This window comes from Callithrix jacchus, chromosome 3, assembly GCF_049354715.1.
Source record: "Callithrix jacchus isolate 240 chromosome 3, calJac240_pri, whole genome shotgun sequence".
Lineage (NCBI taxonomy): Eukaryota > Metazoa > Chordata > Mammalia > Primates > Cebidae > Callithrix > Callithrix jacchus.
Genome location: NC_133504.1, coordinates 122,197,534 through 122,225,373, shown reverse-complemented (window position 1 = coordinate 122,225,373; position 27,840 = coordinate 122,197,534). Strand labels below are relative to the sequence as shown.

The 27,840-nt window shown below is 42.7% G+C and overlaps 1 protein-coding gene across 3 annotated transcripts in view; it reads right to left on the bottom strand.

Annotated features, from left to right (window-relative positions):
• Window positions 1-1,823: 1,823 nt before the first annotated feature.
• NAAA (N-acylethanolamine acid amidase) overlaps window positions 1,824-27,840 on the bottom strand; it is a 27,241-nt gene continuing 1,224 nt past the window's right edge. Inside the window, exons 3-11 of one of the 3 annotated variants that reach the window (XM_002745697.7) lie at window positions 24,533-24,659; window positions 19,944-20,034; window positions 14,430-14,506; window positions 10,419-10,591; window positions 10,209-10,271; window positions 9,063-9,129; window positions 8,176-8,204; window positions 3,038-3,155; window positions 1,824-2,503 (exon numbers count right to left, since the gene is read on the bottom strand). In XM_002745697.7, the coding sequence (XP_002745743.1) occupies window positions 3,080-3,155; window positions 8,176-8,204; window positions 9,063-9,129; window positions 10,209-10,271; window positions 10,419-10,591; window positions 14,430-14,506; window positions 19,944-20,034; window positions 24,533-24,659 (703 nt within the window). In that variant the 3' untranslated portion in view covers window positions 1,824-2,503; window positions 3,038-3,079. Of the gene's footprint in view, window positions 2,504-3,037; window positions 3,156-4,565; window positions 4,671-8,175; window positions 8,205-9,062; window positions 9,130-10,208; window positions 10,272-10,418; window positions 10,592-14,429; window positions 14,507-19,943; window positions 20,035-24,532; window positions 24,660-27,840 lie in introns of those variants that run through there. The other 2 variants (XM_008993159.5, XM_008993160.5) reach the window with 2 other exon arrangements.

The window sequence follows — 27,840 nt, the reverse complement described above, 5'->3', positions numbered from 1 at the left end:
GAAATTATAGAGTTATGGAAAACAGTCTTTATGCACTGAGTATGGCCTTTGGGTGAGGGCCACAGGACTAGTTGACTCATGAGTCACAGGTCCTGGTGGGGTCAACTGGTTGCCAGAATGCAAAAGTCTGGAAGAACATTTCAAAAGACCAATCTTAGGTTCTACAGTAGTGATGTTCTGTATAGGAACAATTGGGGAAGTCACAATCTATGACCTCTAGCCACATGACTCCTGAGCAGTATGGGATTATAGAAACTATACCCACCTAGCAGAATTCGGGTTCCTCCCATAATCCTAATCTCATAGACTTCCATTAGTTTTACAAAGGTGGCTTTGCTCCCTAGCAGGGCAGAGGTTAGTCTTAGGGAGGGCAGAGGTAAGTCTTAGATGTTAGTCTTATTAACATCCTTGCTTTAAACTATAAACTAAATTCCTCCCACAATTAGCTTAGTCTGTGCCCAGGAATGAGCAAGGACAGCTAGCCGGTGATGCTAGAAGCAAGATGGAGTCAGCCATGCTAGATGCCTTTCACTGTTACCATCTTTGCAAAGGTGGTTTCAACAAAAAGGACAAATATCTGAAAAGCAACCAGAGTGTTGGATTACCTCAATCATTTTCCTGATGAACAGTCAGTCCTCAATGCCTTGGCTTTGCCTGGTTAAAATTAGGGTATTCTCCAAATTTCTATTCAGAGATCATGGCATATTTTCAAGAAAACAAGAATGAAATAAGACTAATAAGTAGAAATTTAGCCTGGCCAACATGGCGAAACCCCATCTCTACTAAAAATACAAAAATTATCCAGGCATGATGGTGCACGCCTGTAGTCCCAGCTACTTCGGAGGTTGAGGCACGTGAATCGCTTGAACCCAAGAGGCAGAGGTTGCAGTGAGCTGAGATTGCACCACTGCACTTCAGCCTGGGTGATGGAGTGAGATCCTGTCTCAAAAAAAAGACTAATGAGTAGTAATTTCTAGTTTCGACGGCTGTATAAGGTGTGATACAGCTGGTATGAGTAAACTACTTCTAAATTTGATTTTTAAAAGAGCACTGGATGATGAAAATTAAACAGTACTTATCTGACACCGTCCAAGAAGAAACATGAATATTCTGGACCACTAGAGAGGTTTGCAGTATGGCAGGGAAGGGATGTTCTATTCCTGGTAACACTTCCTTCTAGAGATTTTACTCACTTTGCCAAATGAAAAGTTAAACTTGGGAATCGAGACACTTAAATACTGTCTTCGTTTTGTTCCCAAACATAGCTGTAATTTCAAGTGGTTGCTTCATCTTCTGTAAAATGTAGATTTACTGAACATGAGACAAATGCATCATTGCCTTTCCCTCCCTTCTCTTCTTTTCATGTGCTAAATGTAGATTCACTGAGTATCAATGAGAGCTCACAAGAATGTAACCACTTGCCTCACTGTCTACCCTCCTTTTATTAGCCCCCTCCTGCTTGCTCTTTCCCCTTTAAATACTGAAGTTCCCCAAACCATCTTTGGGAAAAGCACAGGACAGGTCCTCCTGTGACTGGTATTCCTTTTTCCCCGGGCATGTCCTCAGCCTTGGCAAAATAAACCTCTCATGGATTGAGTGCTGCTTCAGTCACCTTTTCATTTACACTTTTAACCTTTCCTGATGTCATCCTCAAGGACATTTCTTTGATGCACATGTGAAAAATCAAACTCTACAAAGCAGCTATTCATTCCCTTGAATCCTGACACTTAAATAACATCATAACTAAGAGAGCTGCTTTCTCAGCACAGCCGTTCAGAACCACAAGATGTCAGAGGTAAAAAGCAGGGAGAACACACACTAAATTTCTTGGAAAATTTTTTATTCTCCTTGTCAACATTTCCTTTGCGATTTTATTACTTAATTTTGTGACATTAAGAAATAATTTGCCTTCATATTACTTTTAAAAGGCAGTAAGAAAGTAGCTATTGAGAAAGGACTACAGTTTTTTTTTAATAAAACATTAGAAACATTATAAAAAATGAGACTCCCATTACATGGAAATACATGATCGAAGATCGGACTAACACACATTCACACAGGCTCTGTTAGAAATAGAGTTCTCCGTTTCTTTCCAATGAGCCTTTTTTCTTAGTCTCTTTCAGAAGCAATTCACAATGAGCAGAGGTCTTGCCAGCTCATTTCATTAGCGGAGCAGCAAAGGTATGACGACGGAATCATGGGAAGATGGAAATCAAGCCTGAGGATATGGCTTCATCTCTGATACCAATTATCTTTGAGTTATTCAAGTCAGGATAGAAGCTTAGAGAGGATCGGAGCAAACCATGAGGGAAAGGGAACGCAGGACAATCCCCATTACTGGCTTTATCTCAAGCTCCATCCAGAGTGATCTTCCAGCCCCACTTTGTGAGGTTGAAAGTTAAATGAGGAAGGAGCCTGCATTGTTTGTAACATAACACAATACTTTCACTTTGTTTTATTTTTTAAGGTGCAGCTCCTCAAGAATTTCATTTTAAAAAGAAATCTGTAAGGAAAGAAAAAAGTGCACTTAATTCAAACACTGATTTTGCTTTTTTGAGATGGAGTCTCACTCTGTTGCCCAAGCTGGAGTGCAGTGAATCTCAGCTCACTGCAACCTCCACCGCCCAGGTTCAAGAGATTCTCCTGCCTCAGCTCCTAAGTAGCTGGAATTATGGGTGCCCGCCACCATGCCTAGCTAGTTTTTTGTATTTTTAGTAGAGACAGGGTTTCACCATGTTGGCCAGGCTGGTCTCGAATTCTTGACCTCAAGCGATCCACCCGCCTTGGCATCCCAAAGTGCTGGGTTTACAGGCATGAGTCACCCAAGTGCTGGGATTACAGCGCCCAGCTGAAGATTGGTTTTCATATAAACAATTCCGAATAAAATATCTAATGATGACAACCTGACGCAAATGACAATCATATGCCAGATGCTTGTCAGAAAATATATAATTTTAGGGATGTTACCATCCTCTGTGAGAAATACCAGCACACATCCACCTCACCCGCTCTCCCCTAAACAACAGTAACAACAAACCTTTCACAGCATGGGTGAACTTGCTCTTCTGCTGACTTACTTTCAACTCGGGTTTCTGATCCTTGTTGTGTACTTGTCTGGGCTAGCAGCGCTCATTACCGTAGTATAAACTGTGAAGCTGAAAATAACGAGAGAAAATCTTATGTGCACATCATTTTCTCTAATATGCCAGCTGGAGTGCAATGGCTTGATCTTGGGTTACTGCAACCTCCGCCTCCTGGGTTCAAGCAATTCTCCTGTTTCAGCATGGTGGTGTGCCTGTAACCCCAACCATTAGGGAGGCTGAGGCAGGAGAATCGCTTGAACCCGGGACGCAGAGGTTGCAGTGAGCTGTGATTGCGCCACTGTGCCCCAGCCTGGGCAACAGAGTGAGAGTATGTCTCAAAAAAAAAAAAAGAACCTCAGACTCCTCAGAGCTCTACCCCAAGGCAGTGGGGGACACACAGCCTTGGCCCTCACCCTGGCTCTGTCCCACCCCAAGGGCCTTACTTGCATACATGTGACATCACTGCCTTTACATTCCCCACCAAGCAGCTACCCCTGGGCTCTCCTTCAGAATACCACCCAGGGAAGAGGACCATGGAAACCCTGGAAGTGGAGGTGGGGCTGTTCAGGCTGAGAACTATAGGGTCCTGGGTACTTGGGAAGACTCCAGGTGGGCAAATGCCCTTGGCCTAGCAGATTTCTTATACTATGGTTTGAGGGGGCAGTATCACAACTAGAGGAATTCCAGAGTGGGGCCTCCAAAGCTCCAGGATCAAGACACCCACCCCACCCCTCCACCTTGCCCAGATCTAAGGATGAAAACTATAGTGTCATTGATTCCACATCCCATATAGCAAGAATCGCTTGAACTTGGGAGGTTGAGGCTGCAAGTGAGCCGAGCACATGTGCCTAAACACCTAAACAACTTGAGCACATGTGCCCACATGCATACATACTTGTCTTGGAATCCAGCCGAGGTCCATGTACAAAATATCAGAGCTGGGTTGTTCAGAAACAGGCAGAATTAGTAGCACTGGGCCCACAGCTAAATCATATACCCAATTAAAGACGGCACTATGAGCAAGTGCAGAGCTCATCCAAAGGTAATGGAGGTTCCCTGAGCTTGACCTTAGTTGCTTGTTTACTTTAGTCATAGTTCTATTTTCCATCACTGTTTTAATATTTTCTCTGCTGATAGCCACAGCAGAGGATGCAGTTGTATTCCAGGAGGGTGTTATTTTACAGCACGACACAAGGGGGCAGCATAGAGCTAACTGCCTTTGCACAGACTTCTTTTTTTTTCTTTTTTTTTAATTTTCAGATACAGCTACACTTACTTCTATTAACCTCACACAATTGAACAGCTTCAGTTGAGGTTAATCATTGTAATGATTAACCAATGTAAAGGGCCTGAGAGTCAGAAGTCTGTGTTAATTCTGGCTCCAAGGTGATTGTTATTTAAATGCAGTTTCTCTTGAGTTTTCAAGTATACAACAGAGAAAAATACTACTTGGCAAACTGTTTATTATTATTATTATTATTATTTATTTTTATTTTATTTTGACAAAACCATTTCAGAAATCATTTAAACATTCATAGCCGTTAACTCAGTAATTCTACTTCTGGAAATTCAGCCAAGGGAAACAATCTGAAAGTAAGTAAGCAGGGGAGAGGAACGAATATGTTTATTTCAGAGTTTCAACAGAAGAAAATCTAACAACTGGAGAATGCTTAACTCAATTATAATGCAGCCACTTAGCCACTATGCCACCATGTGAAATTATAAGCGCAGTTCAAAGCATAGAAAATGCTCCATTTTATTTAAATAAATAGAATAACTATTTTATTATAATACTAGTTTTTAAAAGATATATTCATCACTTCTACAATTGTCTAAAAAAACTATAAGAACACAAATATAGTTTTTTAACCCTCATTTAATAAATGACTATTAAAAGGGCAAAATTGTGCCCTGCTATGAAGGGTACAGTCAATGGTGCATTGGAGCTGTCTCCTGCAGGCTGGTGAAGGCTACTTATTAAATATGCGGGAAGTGTATGAGCCAACTATAAGCCTCAAATCAGCCTTGGTGGGAGCAGTCACACCATGGAAGTCAACAAATGCTACAAATCTAGAAATTGTTTTGTTTGTACCTTCCCACACAAAGAGCTGGTTTACTAGCAGACCACTGGGTATGCTTTGTTACCCAAATAGCTCATTTGTTTGAGTAGTAGAATATTGATTAATTAGTTTTCCCTTTTTTTTTTTTTTTTGGGGGGGGAGGAAGGCAGGAAGGAAGGAAAGAAGGACGGTAGGGAGGAAGGAAGGGATGAAGGAAGGAAGGAAGGAAGGGAGGAAGCGGCGAGGGAGGGAGGGAGGGAGGGAAGGGAAGGAAGGAAATCAAGCAATGAAAGAGACATTGCCGACCTGGATCTAGAGGTTTACAAGTTGATTTCTTTTTTTTTGAGAGAAGGAAAGAAAAAAAAAAATAAGTAAAGGAGAGGAAGAAAGAGGAAGAGAAAGAGGGAGAGTAAATGGAAATATTGCTTTATTTTGAAAAAAATTGGGTATTAATAATGGCCAATCAATGTTTTATTTAAACTAATGGGTAGGTGTGATGTGGTATTGACAAGAATGTATATTTTGTGTATTTGAAGTGGAGAGCTCTATAAATATTTATTAAGTTTACTTGTTCTGGATCTGAGTTCGAGTCCTTGATATCCTTATTAATTTTCTGTCTCATTGAATCTAAGTCTCCTATCTGGGTGTTAGGATCGTTAGCTCTTGTTGTTGCATTGATCCTTTTACCACTATATCTTTGTTGCTTTAAAATCTATTTTATCCGATACAAGAATTGCAACTCCTGCTTTTTATTTATTTTTTATTTATTTTTGCTCTCCATTTGGTTGGTAAATCTTTCTCCATCCATTTGTTTTGAGTCTTTGTGTATCCTTGCATGTGAAACAGGTTTGGATGTAACATGCCGTTGGGTTTTGGCTGTGTCTTTTGATTGGGAATTCAGTCAATTTAAATTTAGGCTTACTGCCATTTGATGTTGACTGGCTGTTTTATCCATTTGTTGGTGTAAATTCATCTTTATGTTGGTGCTCTTTACTTTTTGGTGTATTTTTAGAAAGGCTAATACTGGTTGTTTCTTTCTGTGTGTAATGCTTCTTTCAGAAGCTCTTGTAAAGCAGGCCTGGTGGTAATAAAATCTCTGAGTTCTTGCTTGTTCATAAAAGATTTTATTTTTCCTTCAGTTGTGAAGCTTAGTTTGGCTGGATATGAAATTCTGGGCTGAAGGTTCTGTTCTTTGAGGATGTTGAATATTGGCCCCCACTCTCTTCTGGCCTGTAGAGTTTCTGCCGAGAGATCTGCTGTAAGTCTGATAGGCTTGCCTTTGTGGGTTATCCGACCTTTCTCTCTGGCTGCCCTTAGTATCCTCTCCTTCGTTTCAACCCTGGTGAATCTAACGATTATGTGCCTTGGGGTTGGTCTTCTTGAGGAATATCTTTGTGGTGTTCTCTGTATTACCTGGGGTTGAATGTTGACCTGCTTTGCTAGTTTAGGAAAATTTTCCTGAATAATATCCTGAAGGGTATTTTCCAGCTTGGATTCATTCTCTCCGTCGCATTCAGGTACACCTATCAAACGTAAATTTGGTCTTTTCACATAGTCCCACATTTCTTGGAGACTTTGCTCATTCCTTTTTATCCTTTTTTCTCTAATCTTTTCTTCACGTTTTATTTCATTAAGTTGGACTTTGACCTCTGATATCCCTTCTTCTGCTTGAACAATTCGAGTGTTTAAACCTGTGCATACTTCTCGGAGTTCCTGTATTGTATTCTTCAGTTCCATTAATTCACTCATACTCCTCTCTAAGTTGTCTATTCTCAATAGGATTTCATCAAACCTTTTTTCAAAGTTCCTAGTTTCTTTACGTTGGGCTACAACATGTTCTTTTAACTCACCGAAGTTTGTTATTATCCATTCCTTGAAGAGTGATTCTGTCATCAGGAGGCGCTCGTTCTCCATCAAGCCTTGTTCCATTGTTGATGTGGAGCTGTGATCATCTTTAGAGGGAGAGGCGTTCTGACTTTGAGTATTCTCAGCTTTTTTACGCTGGTTTCTTCCCGTCATTGTAAATTTATCCTCCTGTCGTCTTTGAAATTACCAACTTTCAGATTAGGTCTCTTGAGTGGACGTCCAGGTTGTTAGTTCCCAGGGCCAGAGCAGCGGTGTTAAAAGTGATGGTGCTTTTCTGCCCAGGATTCTCCTGTCTGGCTTCCTTCTTGTTTCCATAGTAGGCGACTCTGCCTTTCCGGGGCTCCAAACCTCGGTCAGAAGGGGAAGCGGTCCCGTTTACTCTGCTCCGAGAGCTGCCGCGCCGAGGTGCCTGCGGAACCGCTGCGCCGACCACGAGAGTGGCGCTGGCGACCCGTGTGTTTCCACCACTGGGGGTCTTCTGCTCCGTGAGCGACCAGACTTTGTCTGAAAGTGTGGCGTCCTCTAGTTCTCCGCGCCTTCCCTGAGAGCTGCAATCCCGGGATGTTAGCGATCGGCCATCTTGGATCGTTCTCCTCCCTTTTTTTTTTTTTTTTTGAGACAGAGTCTCGCTCTGCTACCCAGACTGTGGCATGATCTCGGCTTTCGACCTCCCAAGTTCAAGGGATTCTCTGGCCGCTGCTCCCAAGTAGCTGGGATTACGGCATGCACTGTCACACCTGGCCAATTTTTGTATTTTTAGTAGAGATGGGGTTTCACTATGTTGGCCAGGCTGGTCTTGAACTCCTGACCGCAAGTGATCTGCCCGCCTCAGCATCCCAAAGTGCTGGGATTACGGGTATGAGCCACCATGCCCAGCCTGCTTTCACAAAAGAAAAGAAAAAAGGGAAGGGAAAGGGTGTGGGGGAGGGGAAAGGAGGGGGAGCAGAGGGATTTTTCACCTGATTTATAGTTGTTTATCATCCTGCCCCCACCCCACCCCATATTAGTCCCTTGAGAGCAGAGAATTTGTCTTGCTCCCTGCTGTACCCACAGGAGTGCCCCACAGCCTGGGTACAGCAGGCCTCACATCCTTGCTGAGCCCAAGAGTATGTGAGTTCACTGTTCTAGGGTGCTGTGTGAACAGACATGTTTAACAAATCACTTACTTGTTATAAACTGGAACCACTGACAAAACCTGCATGGGAAAAGTCATATTATAGAGAAGATTAAATGGTAGAAGAAATAGACATAGAATATCTATGGGGAGGCTGGGTGCAGTGGCTCAGGCCTGTAATCCCAGCCGTTTGGAGAGCAGAGGTGGGAGGACTGCTCAAGCCCAGGAGTTCAAGACCAGTCTGGACAACATAGAGAGACCCTGTCTCTACTAAAAAAGAAAAAAAAGAGAAAGTCTATAGAAAGAGAAAGTCTATAGAACCACTCTTTAGTGTATCTTGAGGTGATAATTACAGACTTTCCTTTTTGAGACAGAGTCTTGCTCTGTCACCCAGGCTGGAGTGCAGTGGTGTGATCCTGGCTCATTGCAACCTCCGCCTCCCGGGTTCAAGTGATTCTCCTGCCCCAGCCTCCTGAGTAGCTGGGATTACAGGCACACACCACCATGCCTGGCTAATTTTTATATTTTTAGTAGAGATGGGGTTTTACCACATTGGCCAGGCTGGTCTTGAACTCCTGACCTCAAATGATCCTCCTGCCTCAGCCTCCCAAAATGCTGGGTTTGTAGGCATGAGGCACCACACTCAGCCTGACTTTTAAATTATTTCTCTCTTTTTCTTTAAACCATGAACACATATTACAACTGTGCCTTTTCCTTTTTAATATGAAGAAAAACTTGGGTGAAATGGACATTTTAACTTATATAGAACCAAGTTCAGAAACTGTTACATAACTTTTCATAAATGACTTAAACCAAATAAAACTTTTACCAAAAAAACCATTTTCATCTAACAGATTTGTTTGATTTCAGAGGAGTTTTTCATGTTCTCCATTAACAAAACAGCAAACATCCTGGGTAAGCCAGACATACACAAGTTACCTGGAAAAGTGCCTCCAGGCTGAGGTTTGCTTGTCCTGTGGCATTAAGGGCCTTGATGGCAGGTGTTCTGTAAGAACAATGGTCGAAGGTAACTTGGCACTTCAGCAAGCCCTGAAGCCCATCAGCTGTCATTTTTGGGAAGCACAATATAAGCTCTGGTCTCATTATCTCCCTTTCTCCAAAACGGATTCCAGCCCCAAGGCTGTTTCCCCTAAGGCCCAGCCCACCATGAGGGAATTCATCCAGCGGCTGGGCCGGTTGGCCCCATCTGCTCAAGAAAGCCAGGATGATGAAAATGTGTGGCTGCAGAACTGAGCAGTGCCCAAACTTGTGGGGCATAAAGCCAAGGCAACATGTATAGCTACCTGCACTTTGGAACTGTGCTGACTTATCGAATGTTTACAACTTGAAGGGACAATAAAAGCCTGTGACTGGTTTCTTTCTTTCTTTCTTTCTTTCTTTCTTTCTTTATTTAGAGGGCAGAGTCTCACTCTGTCACCAGGCTGGAGTGCAGTGGCGGGATCTCAGCTCACTGCAACCTCTGCCTCCCGGGTTCAAGTGATTCTCCTGCCTCAGCCTCCCAAGTAGCTGGGATTACAGGCAGACATCACTACCCCCTGCTAATTTTTGTATTTTTAGTAGAGATGGGGTTTCACTGTGTTGGCCAGGCTGGTCTTGAACTCCTGACCTTGTGATCTGCCTGCCTTGGCCTCCCAAAGTGCTGGGATTAGAGGCATGAGCCACCACACCTGGCTGACTGGTTTATTTATTATTTAAATAAGAGAAATAATTTCCTTCTAAAAATATCTTGCCTAGGACACCATGAACCTGGCCCTTTGCTTTCATTTTACAGATTGGTAAGCAGAGGCCCGAGAGCCACCCAGTGAGTCATGAGCAGAGCTGATGGTGGGCTGTAAGGCTCCTGACCCTGAGATCCTCCCAACACCTACCCAGCTGCTGAGAGGCGCTGCCCACTGCTTTCTTCCACACAACACTCCCTTCCTGGCCAAGGCAATTGCCAAGGGGCCCAGGTACATCTTCTGGGAGAGGATAGCACCTGTAGCTCTTGGAGTTCCTGGGACAGAATGGGCGCATTTTCCTGACCACAAGAAAACACTGCCAACCGGAAAGAACATAGCAGCCTACCTCCGGTCGTCTTGTCTGGGTGCTGGCTTCCAGTGGTCGTAATTTGTCTCAACTCGGAACCACCTAAAACAGAGCACGTCATCTTGTCTTATCCAAGGCAATTTAGGACATAGCAAAGGAGATACATTAACAAATTTAAAATATCTCTCATTTCACCAATTTAAAAAAATAATTTGATACAAAATGACCAGAGCTTTCAATTCTACTTACTCTCCATTCAAAGGATCTAGAGGCCAAATGTCTGCTGGGCCATCTCTGTTTCTTGTGATGACTACTCCCTCCTGGGGGGATGTGCCACCGACAATATAATAAACATCAGCAATAAGGGGAGTCTTGGCCAACCTGGCAACAGCTGCTTCGAAGTTTTCTGACTCATTCAGGGTCTGAACAAAAAGACGAACTTGCATGAGCAACCTCACCAGCAGTTGGGTCCACACCAGATGATGCAAAAAGGATCCAAAGCACATTCTCCTGATATGTCATGCCATGACTACTACCTTGAACTGCTCTGACCTTATCCTCTTGTCATCAGGGCTCCTAAGATGGAAGAAATCCCAGCTTCAAAGGGGAGACTGTAGCAGCAGGAATTTCTGACAGGAGGAGAGAGCTTCTGACAAGCCCTAGGCCTGGCTCAGCATACACGGGCTGTGTGCTCTCCAGGCAGATCGCCCTCACAAAGAACTCCTCGCGCTTCTTCATTGATTTATTATTTTAACAGGTTTTTCTGGAATACCTACTGTGTGTCAGGCACTGTGCTGGTTTGGGGATAAAGCAGTGAATGAGTCACCTGGTCTTGTTCTCCCCAAACCTCTGAGGAAGACAGAAAAGTCAACGGGCAATAGTGACACAATGTAATGAATGTTCACATAGGAGAAGAGGATGCTAAAGATGTCATAGCGGGGGACCCATTCTCACCAAGGGCAGTGGAGGAGGTACTGCAGGGAAGCATCGCATGAATTGAAGCCAAGGAGACAAACAGAAATGAGTGGTGAAAGTGGTGGTTGCAGGGTGAGGAGTGGAAGGAAGTGTTTTGTCCTATGGACTAGATTAGCAAAGGCTTGGCGATGAGAGTGTGTGCTACATTAGGGCCTGCAGCTTAATTGGTGCTCAGACACGCCAAGGGCCCATGAAGACTTCCAAAGTTCTGTGGCAAGGCTACTTAAGGGGATCACTCCCCAGATCGTCAGCTTCCACCTGGGAACCTTCCCAGAGCTGATCTGCTCAAGAATATCCTTCAGTGAAGGGACTGCTCTTCCTGTCTCCACCTTCACAACCACTCTGCTGCCATGTTCTAAAGGAAGTACATTGTATGCTCACCCATCTGGGATATTGAGAAGGCACACTGTCATGGGTGGAGGTGGTGACAGGGTCAAACAAAAGAATAATTTGAGATATCTGTGTCTGCAAAGGCTCCATTATTCAGCATCATAAACCCTAACAGCAATAAGTTTAGGCAGCAAACCTCTACAAAATCCATGGCAGGGCTTTGCAGAGGTTCTCTGCCTTATACTCACTGCTGTTAGGGGTGAGGTATTCCAGCCATAAAACCGAAAATTATTACTCTAACGTTCCCTTCATCTTTCTGTGTAAAAACTGGCCATAAAAAAAATGATATGTCTTGGCCAGGCATGGTGGCTCATGCTTGTGATGCCGGTACTTTTGGAGGCTGAGGCAGGCAGATCACTTGAGGTCAGGAGTTCGAGACCAGCCTGAGCAACATGGTGAAAACTTGTCTCACTAAAAATACAAAATTAGCCAGGTGTGGTGGCATGTGCCTGTAGTTCCAGCTACTCAGGGAGGCTGAGGTGGGAGAACAGCTTGAACCCAGGAGGTGAAGTTTGCAGTGAGCTGAGATTGTGCCATACACTCCAGCCTGGGGACAGAGTGAAACCCTGTCTTAAAACAAAAAAAAAAAGGAATGATTCGTCCTAATTTGTTTGACAGTAGGTCATAGGATCCCCTTTCCAGAGAGGATCCTGCTCTGTACCCAGAAGAAGGGAATGTATGCTCAGAGAGGCCAAGAAGAATCCAGACACACAGGCCTAGCAGGCTTTTCCCCCTCCTTCTATTAGCACTGGGTCTACTTTTTTGCCCAATCATATTTCTACGTGGCATTCCATACTTTGTTAAACCTAAGCATAAAAATGGACAATGTTGCCTGTATCTTTCAATCTTCATTCCAAAGGCTCCTATGTCATGTACATGTTAAATAAATTTGTATGCCTTTTCTCCAATTAATCTGCCTTTTGTGAGTTGACTTTTCAGTGAAACTTCAGAGGGCAAAGAGGTGGCCTTTGCAGAAGTAATAGGAGGGATGGAATGTTTGTTTGCTTACGTTGCCTATACCATCCCCCAACCACTATCAAATTCATTGCCTCTAACCTGTGACAACAAAGTAAAAGTATCTCAATAAAAAATACTGAAGGCCGTGGTGACTTATTTTACCCAGGTGACAAAGTCACGGAATGCAAATGCCTCACCTGTCTCAGGAAATGGAAGAAACGGGCAGTGACTGCTAATGGTCATGGGATTTCTTTCTTCTTTTTTTTTTTTCTTTTTAAATTTATTTACTTTTTTTTCATGGGTTCCCACTGTGTTGTCTGCTGGACCTGAACTCCCAGGCTGGAGGGATCCTCCCGCCTCTGCCTCCTGAGTGTCTGCGACTGTAGGCACCATCGCACCCAGCAGATTCGTCCTTCTAGAGATCATAACAACCTCAACACGTGGACGTTTTTTCTTTCCTTATCAAGTCAAGAACTTTCACCTTTTTGATTCAGGAGATAGAAATAAATTATTTAGGCAGATAGTGGGGGTAAAAGAGTCCTTGGCAAGGCTTCCTTTCTAACAAAAAGCAGCCCAAGAAATTATTCTTTTCTAACAAAGAGCAGCCTGAAAAATTGAGCTGCAAACATAGATAAGCAAGCTGGAAGCTTGCATGGGTGAATGCCAGCAGAAAAGGGCTAACTGGGAGTCAGGTATGTTCATCATGGAGGCTCCACCTTCCCTTTGCTTTCTTTCTTTTTTTTTTTTTTTTGAGATGGAGTCTCGCTCTGTTGCTCAGGCTGGAGTGCAGTGGCATGATCTCAGCTCACTACAACCTCCTCCTCTCAGGTTCAAGGGATTCTCCTGCCTCAGTCTCTGAGTAGCTAGGATTACAGGTGTGCCACCACCACACCCAGCTAATTTTTGTATTTTTAGTAGAAACAGGGTTTCACCATGTTTGTCAGGCTGGTCTTGAACTCCTGACCTCATGATCTGCCTGCCTCAGCTTCCCAAAGTGCTGGGATTACAGGCATGAGCCACCATGCCCGGCTTTTCTTTTTTTTTTTTTTTTTTTGAGATGGAGTCTCGCTGTGTTGCCCAGGCTGGAGTGCAGCGGTGCAAACTCACTACTGTAGCTGTGGCCTGGAACCCAGCATGTTTTAATAGGTTTTTGTAGAGCAGATGTTCCTTTTGTTGTGTGCAGAGCTGCCTTCTAATGCATTTGCTTTGCTAGTTTGGATATTTGCAAATGGAGGTTTTAAAAGGAGGGTATATCTGTATCTGTAGAAGAGCATAATATTATCTCCTATCTCAATCAGCTATTGTGGAAAACTCTAGCCTGTGACAAAGATTCTCTCTTGGACCAAACTCAGAGGAGCCAGGCTCCTCTGAGCCCTCTTCTCTATTAGACCTTGACCGTGGCTTATAAAGACTCAAATACTAACACAGTTTCTAACAGCTCAAGGCCACATCTCTCAGATGACTAGTCCTCCTTAAAGTGAAAGTAGGGCCCCTGTCTCCCAGTCTTTGTGGGAAGGTAGGAGCATAACCTCTAAGCTCCAGTTGGCAAATTCAAATTGGTTTCACCCCCAATTGGTGAAACCCCTCCTCTCCATTTTTCACTTCCCTGATTCTGCTAAGCTCCTGTTCCCTCCCCTTCTTTTAAAACATCCATCACCTCTGCACAAACTGAAGTTGAGCTCAGTTCACACTAGACTCTTCCTTACTGCAATAGCACATACTGATTAAAATCTGTCCTTACCACTTTAACAAGTGTCTGCCTTTATCTTTGACATTTATCAAAAAGGTTTACATGCACTTTGCAAACATTTAGATGCTTATTCTTTTAAGGAGCTCCTTACATTAAAAGCAACATTGTTAAATGACACCGAACAGTTTAGAAGGTGATTGAGAAGGTGAAGGTGGAGTTAAGGAGGGCTCCACATTAAATATACTCACAGAGCGGATCAGCCAGCTGACTGGGATGTGTCTCCGAAAAAGGGCAGCGATAGCATTCTCCCACCACCAGCCTTTATCTGCCGAGTTGAGTATATATGTTATATATGTGTGTGTATATACATACATGCAACAGATATGTTATTTTAGCAAGGAAATATATAGATATAGATAGATAGATAGATGATAGATAGATAGATAGATATAGATATTCACTCATTTTGAAAGCAGAATCTTTTGTACCAGGACACAATGATAATCATGTTAAAGGAAATAATTCTATTAATTATACCAGGCAAAATAAAATTATGTAGCTGTCAAGGGAAGTATCTTAATAAATACTAGAAAGAACATAGAGAACTTGAATCTTCTACACCTGTGATTTGTGCTCAGATTAAAAAAAAATACAAATTTACAATCATTTCCCAAAATTACTTTTGGACAACTTTTAAAAGTCTCTATAGGGGATCCATTGCCAAACAAAAGTTTTCATTCAAGGTTAAGTAACAGCAACACGAGAAAAAAAATGGACAAATAGACTTTCACAAATTTTTTAAAAATTCTGTGCATTAAAAGACAGCATCATCCTGGCACAGTGACTCATGCCTGTAATCCCAGCACTTTGGGAGGCTGAGGCAGGCAGATCACCTGAGGTCGGGAGTTTGAGACCAGCCTGGCCAACATGGTGAAACCCTGTCTCTACTAAAAATACAAAAATTAGCCAGATATGTTGGCACATGCCTGTAATCCCAGATACTCTGGAGGCTGAGGCAGGAGAATAACTTGAACCTGGGAGGTGGAGGTTGCAGTGAGCTGAGATCGCGCCACTGCACTCCAGCCTGGGTGACAGAGCAAGACTCCATCTCAGAAAAAAAAAAAAGGCACTATCAACAGAGTAAAAGGCAATTCACAGATTCAGAGAAAATATTTGCCATAATAAATTAATATACAAGTATTTAAAGAACTCCTAAAACTCAACAAAAAAAACAAACAGCCCAGTTTAAAACTGGGCAAAGGGCCAGATATGTTGGCTAACACCTGTAATCCCAACACTTTGGGAGGCCCAGGTGGGAGAACTGCTTGAGCTCAGGAGTTTTAGACCAGCCTGAGGAAAATAGTGAAAGCCCATCTCTACAAAAAATTTAAGAATTATCAGGTATGGTGGTACATGCCTGTAGTCTCAGACTCTGGGGAGGCTGAGGCAGGAGGATTCATTGAGCGCTGGAGGTCAAGGCTGCAGTGAGTTCCGATTAAGTCACTGCACTCCAGCCTGAGTGATAGAGTGAGACTCTGCCTCAAAAAAAAAAAAAAAAAAATAGGCAAAGGACTTGAATAGACATTTCTCCAAAGAAGATATATAAAGGCCCAGTAAGCACATGAAAAGATACTTCATATCATTAATCATTAGAGAAATGCACATTAAAACTACAATGAGATGCCACCTCACACCAATTAAGATGGCTACTATCAGCCAGGTGTAGTAGCTTATGCCTGTAATTCCAGCACTTTGGGAGACCAAGTGGATCACTTGCGCCCAGAGTTTTAGACCAGCCTGGGCAACATGGCAAAACGCTACCTCTACAAAAATTATCCAGGCATGATGGTACATGCCTGTGGTCCCAGCTACTTGGAAGGCTGAGGTTGGAGGATCACTTGAGCCTAGGAGATTGATGCTGCAGTGAGCCAAGATGCTGCCACTGTACTCTACCTGGGCAGCATAGTGAGACTCTGTCTTAAGAGCAAAGAAAAGAAAGAACCAGACCATGCACAGTGGCTCACTCCTGTAATCCCAGAACTTTGGGAAGCCGAGGCAGGAGGATTGCATGAGCTCAGGTGTTTGAGACCGGCCTGGGTAACATAGTGAGGCCTTGTTTCTAGAAAAAAAATGTTTAAAAATGCAGAGCACGGTGGCTCACATCTGTAATTCCAGCACTTTGGAAGGCTGAGATGGGCAGATCACCTGAGGTCAGAAAATTCGAGACCAGCCTGACCAATATGGTGAAACACCATCTCTACTAAAAATGCCAAATTAACCAGGCATGGTGATGGATGCCTGTAGTCCCAGCTACTCAGAAGGCTGAGACAAGAGACTTGCTTGAACCCGGGAGGCGGAGGCTGCAGTGAGCTGAGATCACGCCAGTGGACTCCAGCCTGGGTGACAAGAGCAAGACTCTGTCTCAAAAACAAAAACACAAAAATTTTTTTTTCTTATTTTAACCTCCCCCACACAAATAGATAGAATTTGAATGTTTCTAGTGTAAAGAAAATACAAACATTTAAGGTGACACATATCACAATTACCCTGATGTGATTATATGAATGAAACACATTATCATATGTGCTCCCAAAATATGCACAGGTAATGTGTCTCAATAACAAAATTAATTTTTAAAAATCCACTCTAGCAATTTTGAAATAGATAATACATGATTGTTAACGGTAGTCACCTTGCTGTGTGGATCACCAGAACTTATTTCTCCTGTCGAATTCAAACTTTGTACCCTTTGACCATCCCCCGCTTTTCCCTAGCCCTTAGCAACCACCATTCTATTCTCTGCGCCTATGAGTTCAAACTTGGAGATTCCACATATAAGTGAAATCATGCAATATTTGTCACAATAGGTGGAATAACCTGACCATTCTAGTTGCTGGGTGGGAAAAGAATTACAGGAAGGTAAAAGTAGTAGCAAGCAGATCAGGTAGGCTGAGCAGGCAGTACAGGTGTGAGGAGGGCTAGCTCAGCAGCAGAGGTAGAGAGAATGGAGAGGTGCAGTCTAGTTCTGGTGTCAGAGCTGATAAGACTTAGGGAGTGAGGGGTCAGTGATGACTTCTGGTAGCAGTTGCGTGCGTAGAGGTGCCATTTTCCAAGACATGGGAAGCAAGGAGAGGGACAGATTTGAGTAGAGGCAGAGTTGGGTAGAAAATGGGGAAAAGAAAAACGCAAGAGATCAGCTTAGGCACGCTAAGTGTAAGATGCCTAGTAGACATCAGAATGGAGATGCTGAGAAGATGGCTGGATGCTCCAGTCTAGGACTCAGAAGAGGCCAATAGCAAAAACACTTCCATGGCCTTTGCTCTGTGCCAGAGACTGTTGTATTTCATATTCGTTAATTCATTTCATCCTCACAGCAGTTATTATCATCTCTGCTTTTGAGATGAGGAAACTGAAGCACAGACGGGTTAAGCTCCTTGATCGTGGTCACCCAGCTATCAAGTGACAGCACTAAGATTTAAACCCAGGCAGGCTGGCTCTGGAGTCCAGATCTTACCCACCAGGTGTTTTGTTAAGCCTCCCCGTGCCCCGGGGCATTTGTTAGTCCTCCTCATATCCTTATCCTTACCTTGGGGGTCTTTGAGGCACTGCTAGAACTCTCCATAATGTCCAGAGACTTAATATCACAGTTCCTCACAGCCTTGAACTCCTGGGCCCAAGCCATCCTCCCTCTTCAGCCTCCCAAGTAGCTGGGACTACAGGCACATGCCACCATGCCTGGCTAAAAGCAGTTAGCAGTGTTTCATTAAATGCATATGTGGTAGATTAACTTGGTTATTTTTAACTGCTCATACCTTAGTTTCTACTAATCAAGTCTGGCAAACAACTCGAGTTGCAAAATGAATGCCAGTCATTTTTAATAAATATACATGTGATTATAGGCATTCTATTGAAAACCTCAGTAATTGTCATGCTATGGTTTGGGTATCACTGGTTGAGAACCAGTCCTATACATAGCTGACATTTGAGAAAATGTGGAAGAAATACATTAGGATAAAGAAATGTTTACTGTGGACACTGATATATACTCAACCACCATCTTCCCGATAAAGCCTTATGTAAAAAGATAAGAATAAACATCAACACTGGCCAGGAGCATTGGCTCACGCCAGAACTTTGGGAGGCCAAGGTGGTGGATTACCTGAGGTTGACAGATCGAGACCAGCCTGGCCAACATGGTAAAACCTAATCTCTACCAAAAACACAAAAATTAGCCAGGTGTGGTGGTGTGTGCCTGTTATCCCAGCTACTCAGAAAGCTGAGGCATGAGAACCGCTTGAGCCCGGGAGGCAGAGGTTGCAGTGAACCTAGATTGCACCACTGCATTCCAGCCTAGGCAACAGAGCGAGACTGTCTCAAACAAACCCCCCAAAACAAGAAAAGTCAATCAGGGTTCATCAGATGAGCAACACTAAACTTCAAGATACTCCTTATATATATCCTTTTCCTTGATTCAGCTGCACGCTGAGAACACACACAGAGCTTGCTTATCTCTGTGTTTCCCGCATACTGTGGAACTAAATGGTGTTCCCCTGAGATCTGGAGAATGGCAGCGGGGATGTCAATGAACAGTGCAATTGGGCCAGGACCCAGGACAGCAATCTGAGAATTTCCTCTTCCACTGCTAGCTGTCATTTCCTCTCACAGCCTATTTCCTTCTCTGCCTAATGAACGGAGTTAGTAATAACAGCCCTGCCTAAAAGGACTGTTGTGTCTAAGAAGAAGACATGTGAGGATGTGCATGGTAAGCCAGAAAGTGCTTTACAAATGTTGCTTGATTAACAGCATCATATATCCCCTAGATTATCACAGTAGTTTCCAAATGGTCTTCTGCTTCCATCTTAACCTAACAATCCAGTCTCTACAGAGCAGCAAAAGTAATAGCTAAAAATATAAATCACATCTGTTCACTCCCTGGCCTACAACCCGCCTCCAGCTTCCATTATGCTTAAAATCCAAACTCTTCATTGTGATCCTGCACCATGGCCTCAGCCTTTTCTTCACTTCTAACGTCACTACCCACTTACTCCATGCTCTAACCACACTGACTTTCTTTTGTTTCTGAAATCCACCAAGCTTATTATTCCTACCTACGGCCTTCATCCCTGCGGTAAGTCCACCAGAAATGGTCTTCCCCTGGCTTCTGTAGAACTAGCTCCTGGATCACAAGGGTCAGGCCTTCTCCAACCCTCTGACCTGTACTAACCACTCCACCTCCTCTTTCACTCTCTCTGACAGCTTCCTCTTTTGCTTTCTTTTCTTCCTTCCTTCTTTCCCTTCTTCCTTCCTTCCTTCATTCCTTTCTTCTCTCTCTTCTTTCTTTTCCTTCCTTCCTTCCTTCCTTCCCTCCCACCCTCCCTTTCTCTCTCTCTCTCTCTCTTTCTTTCTTCCGACTTTCACTCATATTGCCCAGGCTAAAGTGCAATGGCACAATCTTGGCTCACCACAACCTCCACCTCCCAGGTTCAACTGATTCTCCTGCCTCAGCCTCTGGAGTAGCTGGGACTACAGGCACGCACCACAATGCCCAGCTAAACTATTTTGCTTTCTTTGTAGCACTTATTGCTACCTGAACTCATCATCATTGCTTTCGTGCATACCATCCATTTCCTCCCCCTAGGATGGAAGTCCCTGCCACACAGTGGGTGTTCTGTGTGTTCTGTATGTTGGGTGAGTGAAGGAAGTACTTGGATAGAACTGAACAATAACACAGCTTAAATTACACAGGAGTTTGTTTTGATTACCTCGTTCATCACCAGAAACTGTAAACTTGTGTGGGCTCTGACCGGTCCATAATCCTACATAGCCAATAAAAGTAGTTCCTGTGAATGCAATCTGAAATCAAGAGATAGTGGATCATTTCACCATTCCAATCAAATACATTGAAATCACCTGTTTTGACCTACAATTTTTGGATTTTTTTTCTTATAAGTTCCAACATAATAGAATAAAGCTCTGAAATAGCCTTCTAAGACAGAGGTTCTTAACCTTAAGTTGTGGTGGGGGGCGTGGTCCATACATAGATTTTAGTGGATTTATGACTTTGGATGGGAAAAAAAAAAGATGCATTTTCACTAACCCTAACTGAAATTTAATTCCTTCTATAATGAATGCATGCAACAAATCACGCAATCATAGTGGTGCCTATAATTTTGTTACTAGTAGAAATCACAGGTATTTTCACATACACAATGGTGGCTGCAGATATTTCGAAACACTGTACATAATTTACTACTTTGAACACATGTACATAATTTACTACTTAGACCCACTGCTAAACCTTACTATTTAATGTGTTAAGAAAAAGTATAACATTGAAATGGCTGCTTTCAACACAACTCATTTCCTTTGTTTTCCCACGTATTTTATTTTATTTTTTTTGAGACGGAGTTTTGCTCTTGTTACCCAGGCTGGAGTGCAATGGCGCGATCTCGGCTCACCGCAATCTCCGCCTCCTGGGTTCAGGCAATTCTCCTGCCTCAGCCTCCTGAGTAGCTGGGATTACAGGCATGCGCCACCATGCCCAGCTGATTTTTTGTATTTTTAGTAGAGATGGGGTTTCATCATGTTGACCAGGATGGTCTCGATATCTTGACCTCGTGATCCACCCGCCTCGGCCTCCCAAAGTGCTGGGATTACAGGCGTGAGCCACCGCGCCCAGCCTCCCACGTATTTTATTTTATGTATTTATAAAACATTAGTCATCAAAGGGGTGCACAAAGCAGATTAAGAGGCCCCATCCTAGAAGTGACAAATGGAGTCTTATTGTAAAACTTGTTTTGATTTGATGATGAGATAAATATCACATATTTTATAAGCTCTGTGAAGTTAGGAGAAACAAGTGGGACTGTTCACCAATAATAATCACATTTAAATTTTAAATATGTAAAAATCCTTTTACACAGCTCTTTCATTTAATCCTCATAACTATCCCATGAAGTATAGGGATCACCTCCACTTTAAATTAAGGTCATGAGCTCCAGTGATTGCAAGATACTACTATGTAATCTGCAGGAGAAAATTCAAACTCTATATGTCACTGAGGCTGCAGTGCAATCATGACTCACTGCAGCCTTGCCCTCCTGGGCTCAAGTGATCCTCCCACCTCAGTTTCCCAAGCAGCTGGGACCACAGGCCTGTGCCAAATCTAATTATTATTATTATTACATTTGTTTGCCTAGAGATAGGGTCTGCCTAGGTGCGCCAGGCTGGTCTAAACTCCGGGGCTCAAGCAATTCTTTTGTCTTGGCTTCTTAAAGTGCTGGGATTACAGGTGTGAGCCACCACAGCTAGCCTTTATCAGTTATTTCTGATAGCAAATTTTATTTTTCATTTTATTTCTTTATTTTTATTTTTTCTATAAGCTGTTCCACGGCAAAAATTTTATTTTTCAAATAAGTTCTTTGGCCAGGTGTGGTGGCTCATGCCTGTAATCCAGCACTTTGGGAGGCCAAGGTGGGAGGATCACTTGAGGCCAGGAGTTTGAGACCAGCCTGGCCAACATGGCAAAACTCCATCTCTATCAACAATACAAAACTTAGCCGGGTGTGGTGGCGTGAACCCGTGGTCCAAGCTACTCGGGGGGCTAAGGCAGGAGAGTTGCTTGAACCCAGAAGGTAGAGATTACGGTGAGCTGAGATCGTGCCACTGCACTCCACCTTGTGACAGAACAAGACTCTGTGTCGAAAAAAATAAAAAAGTACTTAAAACAGTATCTGACTCATATTGTTCAATAAAAGTTAACTAATACTGTGATGTTTTAAGAAATATATAATCCTAGATTGATGTTTTCCTTAGAAAAATTAAGTCAGTAATGTTTTTCACTTACTTATTTATTTTTAACTTATCTGGTTGTAGAAATAATTTAAGGTGGCTGAATTACAAGGGAGAATGCAGTGGCCTTAGTTTTATAAAATGACCTCAGCCCTCAGCCTTACTAAGGGCCTCCATGAGTGCCCCCATTTCCACGCATGACAGTAAAGCAGAAATAAGTCTACCTTATGACTAAAGCCCTTACAAATGTAATTATAGGATAATAAAAAGTAATTATACGGCCACTGCATTTGCATGACACAGTGATTTTAACATGAAGGTGACCCTCATGTTAGGGTTCCTCTTGAAGGGCTGAGAAAAATTGAAGTTATGAGATCAAAATCATATCATAGTTTTCAATTATGATACATAATTATAAGTAGTATTGAGATATAACTTATAAGATATTTTATCTTGCAGCTCTGAAAATCTGTCTCTACTTCGGTTTGTACTTCCCAATTGTTTCTGCCTAGTCCATTAACATAAACAAACCCTTAGAGAATTTTAAGTTTCAGCCTAACTGCCTGGTGCAGTGTCTCACACCTGTAATCCCAGTGCTTTGGGAGGCCAAGGCAGGTGGATTATCTGAGCTCAGGAGTTCAAAACTAGCCTGGGCAACATAGTGAAACCCCATCTCTATTAAAAATACAAAAATTGGCTGGGTGTGGTGGCGCCCTCCTGTAGTCCCAGCTACTTAGGAGGCTGAGGCAGGAGAATCGCTTGAACCTGGAAGGCAGAGGATGCAGTGAGTAAAGATTACACCACTGCACTCCAGCCTGGGTGACTCTGTCTCAGAGCGAGACCCTGTCTCAAAAATAAACACAACAATAATATTAATGACAATTTACAGCCTAATTAAGGCTGAGTTTAAAAACGAAAACTATCAATAGGCCCAGCGCCTGGGTTCTGGTCCTCCCTCTGCCATCTCTCTGCCTTGTGATTTGGGGCAGGTCAGGCTCTGTGAAGCTAGGCGCCCTCATCTAGAAAGTGAAGATAAAAATGTGAACTTATGCCTGCTTTGCAGGGCTGCTGGAAGGGTCAAATGAGGCCCTGTGTATGAAAATACTTTTAAGATTATATACACGAGACAAGAATGAGAGATGAATTATTTTGTGGATAACCTGTTTTTAATTTGGTAAAGCAATTTCTTGGCCATGAGTCCTCCATAGAAAAGCAATACCCGGTGTAAACTGTCTAGATTCAGGAATAGTAACCTGAGTACTGAGAGTAAAGCTATCTCTGTCGACTCTTTCTCTATAGACTATTTCATGGAAACTCCAGGAAAAACAAAAACAAATGAAGCAACAACTATTAAAGTGAGTTTTAGAACAGCTGAAATAATTTTCATGGCATTTATTCCTTTGTCTATTTAAGAGTATTAGCTCATTATAGAATAAAGAAGAAAAAACATGAATAAAAAATAATATCCCATCAGTCAGTAATACCTTAATATTAAGCATATTTCCTTTGAGAATTAATTATGCATTTGTATTATCGTTACCATTTAAAATCACTTTTAAAGTAATTCAGCTAGAAATCAAATTGTTAATAGTGGCAAGGTGAAGAAACAGGACTGGAAAGGAGAAACTTTTACTAACATTTCTGTACTGTTTGAACTTTTTATGAAAAAGAGTGTTTGTAAAAGCAGATGACTGACTAGTTAGTAAATGAGTTTTCAGTATTTGTGAATCAACCCCTAAATGCAAAGAACACAGGGAATATAGTCTGTGTCCTTACAGTCAAAATCCGGCTTCTGCATGCTGTATTCTGGTTTACAGCAAAACGTGCTGTGTGTACTCAATGGACATTGATTAATTCTGTCTCTCTAGAATTTACACAGTGACAACAGCACATGCTAGATTATACTTTTAAAGGGACTATGCTATAAACAAAAAATATAAGTATAATTTTTTAGAGATGATACCTAAGAGAGTGGTGTGGTCAATCATACTTGCAGAATGAAGGACCATTTATTATTTGGCTACAACTTATCAGGCACCTACTACATGGTTTTACATAGATGACTTCTTTTAACATTTGTAACTATCTCAGTAAAGTAGTTATGAGCCTCCACGAGCTGCAGTCTGCCAAATTATTATATGAGTAATTTCTCAGGTTCACAAAGGAAGTACAGTAATTGATAGAATCAGGATTCAAACCTGGGACTGTCAGATCCCAAAGTTGGGTGTTCCTAGTTATGGCACTACCCAGCCCCTCCCTATTCCGAAAGCAGAGAAAAGAGCTGACTCTGCATAAGCAGATAATTCATCACTCTCTAAAAGAGATGTCCCTAAGGAAAACTGAGTGACCTCTTCAAGTAGATGCTCAATAATAATAAATGACTGTCCTTCCTATGAGCATAATTGATGTAAACCTCTCTTTGGGCTTTGTTTTTCCAGGGGTGTGATGTTTTTTGTGTCTTACACTGATAACACATTTAAGTTAGCAGGCCATTCAAATGACAGCTAACTTGAGTTAGCAAATCTTTCTGATTTCTTATCTTATACAGTACGGACTATACCTGCCCATTCTTTAAGAATTGCACATCCAAGGTCAACTTGCGTAAGATATTCCCAAAAGGATAATCCAGATTCCGACCATGGTAAATGTGGCCTCTGGAGTCTTGAGCCACAATACTGGTGCAGAATCTGAGAAAAGGGAAAAGTCCAACATGAATGAGTAAGACAAATAAGAACAAAAGGAAAAGGAGTTTTCATTTGTAAAACAAGTCCTCAAAGTAAAATAGTTTCTCTTCCTTATAACTGACATAAATGGTATAATGGTTGTACAAGAATATAGATTCACAATTCAAGACGAAACATACAACTGGATACAATTCATCTATGTTCATTCAGTGTTTCTAGGCTCTTTGCCCTTAGCACACAGGGATGGCATCATAAGCATAGTAAGTTAAGAATTTCATCCTCAGTCTAATTCCTAAGTGAAACTAACCTATCCTGGGCTCAGGATACCTCTGAACTCTGCTTTTTCCTCTGCTTGGTAGTATGTATTCTATTTAACACATTATTCAAAGCCAGCTCAAGCTCACCTCTCCATATATGAATTCCTCAGAGCAAGTAGACCAGCACTAAACCATTGTTTCACAAATGTTTTACTTTGTCCCCTTGGGAAAATGGCTGGCACTTTAGGGGCTTGGCACTTTTTCTGTCTCTCTCAGCCCCTTGCACAGAGATAATAATAATAATAGTAAAAGGGGAATCTCTATGAACGTAAGTATTCTGAGAAAAAGAGGAGGAAGCTTGTCAAATACCTAAATATCCAAATATCCATATTCTCTGAGAATATTTAAAGGTACATGAAAAAATATTTATATACAGTATGTCCAATACCAGGGGGGAAAGGTATGTATATCCACATGAACAAAACTGAGAGAAAATATCCTGAAGGCTTTTTTCTGGTCACTTTTGAATAACAGAATGGTGGTTAGCTTTGTTCTTTTTACTTTTCTACATTTACTGATTTTCTACAATGATTACATGTTACTTTTATAATTAGGAATAAAGTGTTACTTTTTTGTTGTTTGTTTAAAGATGGAGCCTTGGTCAGGTTTTAATTCCCTCTAAGGTTTCTGTTTTTTATTTCTTTGTTTATTTATTTAAGTCTCTGTCACCCAGGCTGGAGTGCAATGGCACCGTCTCGGCTCACTGCAGCCTTGACTTCCCAGGCTCAAGCCATCCTCCCACTCAGCCTCTCGAGCAGCTGGGACCCAGATGCATGCCACCACGTCTGGCTAATTTTTTTGGTATTTTATGTAGAGACAAGGTTTTACCATGTTTCCCAGGCTGGTCTCGAACTCCTGGGCTCAACAGATCCACCCACCTCAGCCTCCCAAAGTGCTGGGATTACAGGCATGAACCACTGTGCCCCGCCTCCTTCCATGGTTCTGAGCTTAACTTCAAAGAGTTCAGGTCAGGGAGGGGACTGGTAAGACATGGGAAGTATCAAAGCAGAGTTTGTAGAATCTGTCTCAAAGGTGATTTTTCGAAATTGGTAAGATAGCAATACTTTCATATCATGGCCAAATGTAGTGTGATGTAGCAGTGTACAAGTGCCGGAGACAAATGAGGAAACAGGCTCTGCTCTGAGAGGCACTGCAGCCACTGGAGGTCCACGTGCTTTCAGCACTCACCAGCAACCTGACCTCCAGCAAGGTGGACCTTCTGAGGCTTGGTTTCCACATCACAAAACAGATGATACCATCTTCCTCATGGGGCTGTGTTCATGAAGTGCCTGGCACCCAGTAGGCTCACTAAAGGGTAGCTAGTATTATTCTAATTGAAGAAGGCTTACTTCCAAGATGAGAAGAAAGCATTTCCTTTGTCAATGCTAGAGAATCGAAGGGTGCTTTTTATTAGGCAATACAATACATACCTTAGTATCAAATCCAAAAGTTAGAATGTTTTTACTAGAACTTCTGCTTTAATCTGTTTGAATATGGTGACTCCAACAGATGAAGGTAAAAATGATTCGTGATTTTTCATTGAGAAAGCCTTAACTTAAAAATAGGAAAAAGTTGGAGGTAGGAGAGGGAGGTGGTAAAATTATAATAACTTAGTTCAACTGAAAAGCACTTTATTTACCAAACCTGTGTCTTTTCTGTGCCTGAAAGCATTTCCTGAAGAGGAAGGCAGTCAGTGCTGCTTTGCTTACTCTGCCTAGGTGTTCTAGGAAGATGCCTGGGCCAGTTAAGTTTCATTACTCCAAGATCTTTTCTACCCCCATCATCTTTAGGCAGCAAGAAGCTCTAACTATGTACAAGATGTTAAGAGATGAAGCTAGTCTGGTGGCAAAACCGTAAGTATTAAAGGGAGAAACCAAGTCAAACCTCTTTATTCCGAGACCTGCTGCTGAGCCCATAAACCCCTGCACTTTGCCTGGGATCAACCGCACACTCCAAGTTACTTTTACTTCTGGGTGCACTTTAACAATTTTATTTATTTATTTATTTATTCGTGTATTTATTTTGAGACGGAGTTCTTGCTTTGTTGTCCAGGCTGGAGTGCAATGGTGCGATCTCGGCTCACTGCAACCTCCGCCTCCCGGCTTCAAGCAATTCTCCTGCCTCAGCTTCCCGAGTAGCTGGGACTGCAGGCGTGTGCCACTATGCCCGGCTAATTATTGGTATTTTTAGTAGAGACAGGGTTTCACCGTGTTAGCCAGGATGGTCTCCCAAAGTGCTGAGATTACAGGTGTGAGCCACCTCGCCTGGCCCATATATATATATGGAGTCTTCCTTTGTCGCTCAGGCTGGAGTGCAATAGGGCCATCACAGCTCACTGCAACCTCTGCCTCCTGGGTTCAAGCCATTCTCCTGCCTCAGCCTCCCGAGTAGCTGGGATTACAGGCACCCCCCTCACCACACCCAGCTAATTTTTTTTGTATTATTAGTAGAGATGGGGGTTTCACCATGTTGGCCAGGCTGGTCTTGAACTCCTGACCTCAGGTGTTCTGCCTGCCCAGGCCTCCCAAAGTGCTGGGATTACAGGCGTGAGCCACCGTGCCCGGCCTGGGTGCACATTTTATCATGCCCACTTCCCGGTCCAAACACTGGCTGACGCTATTAGAGCAGTTTTCCCTGTGGTCCCATCCCTGGTGGACACAGACACTTCAGCCATGACACACATGAAAGATAAATGCAGGGCAACAAATAAGGGCAGAGATGAGCCACTGCCAGTATAGATCTGGAAGGCCACTGAGTTCACTAAAGGGTCCAGATGAAAGGAGGCTTAGTTTCAAAAACTTCCTGGAAAAGTACGTTTTGAGCAGAATTTTAAAAGTAGGATGCTACCTGAGTTGGGGGAGAGAAAA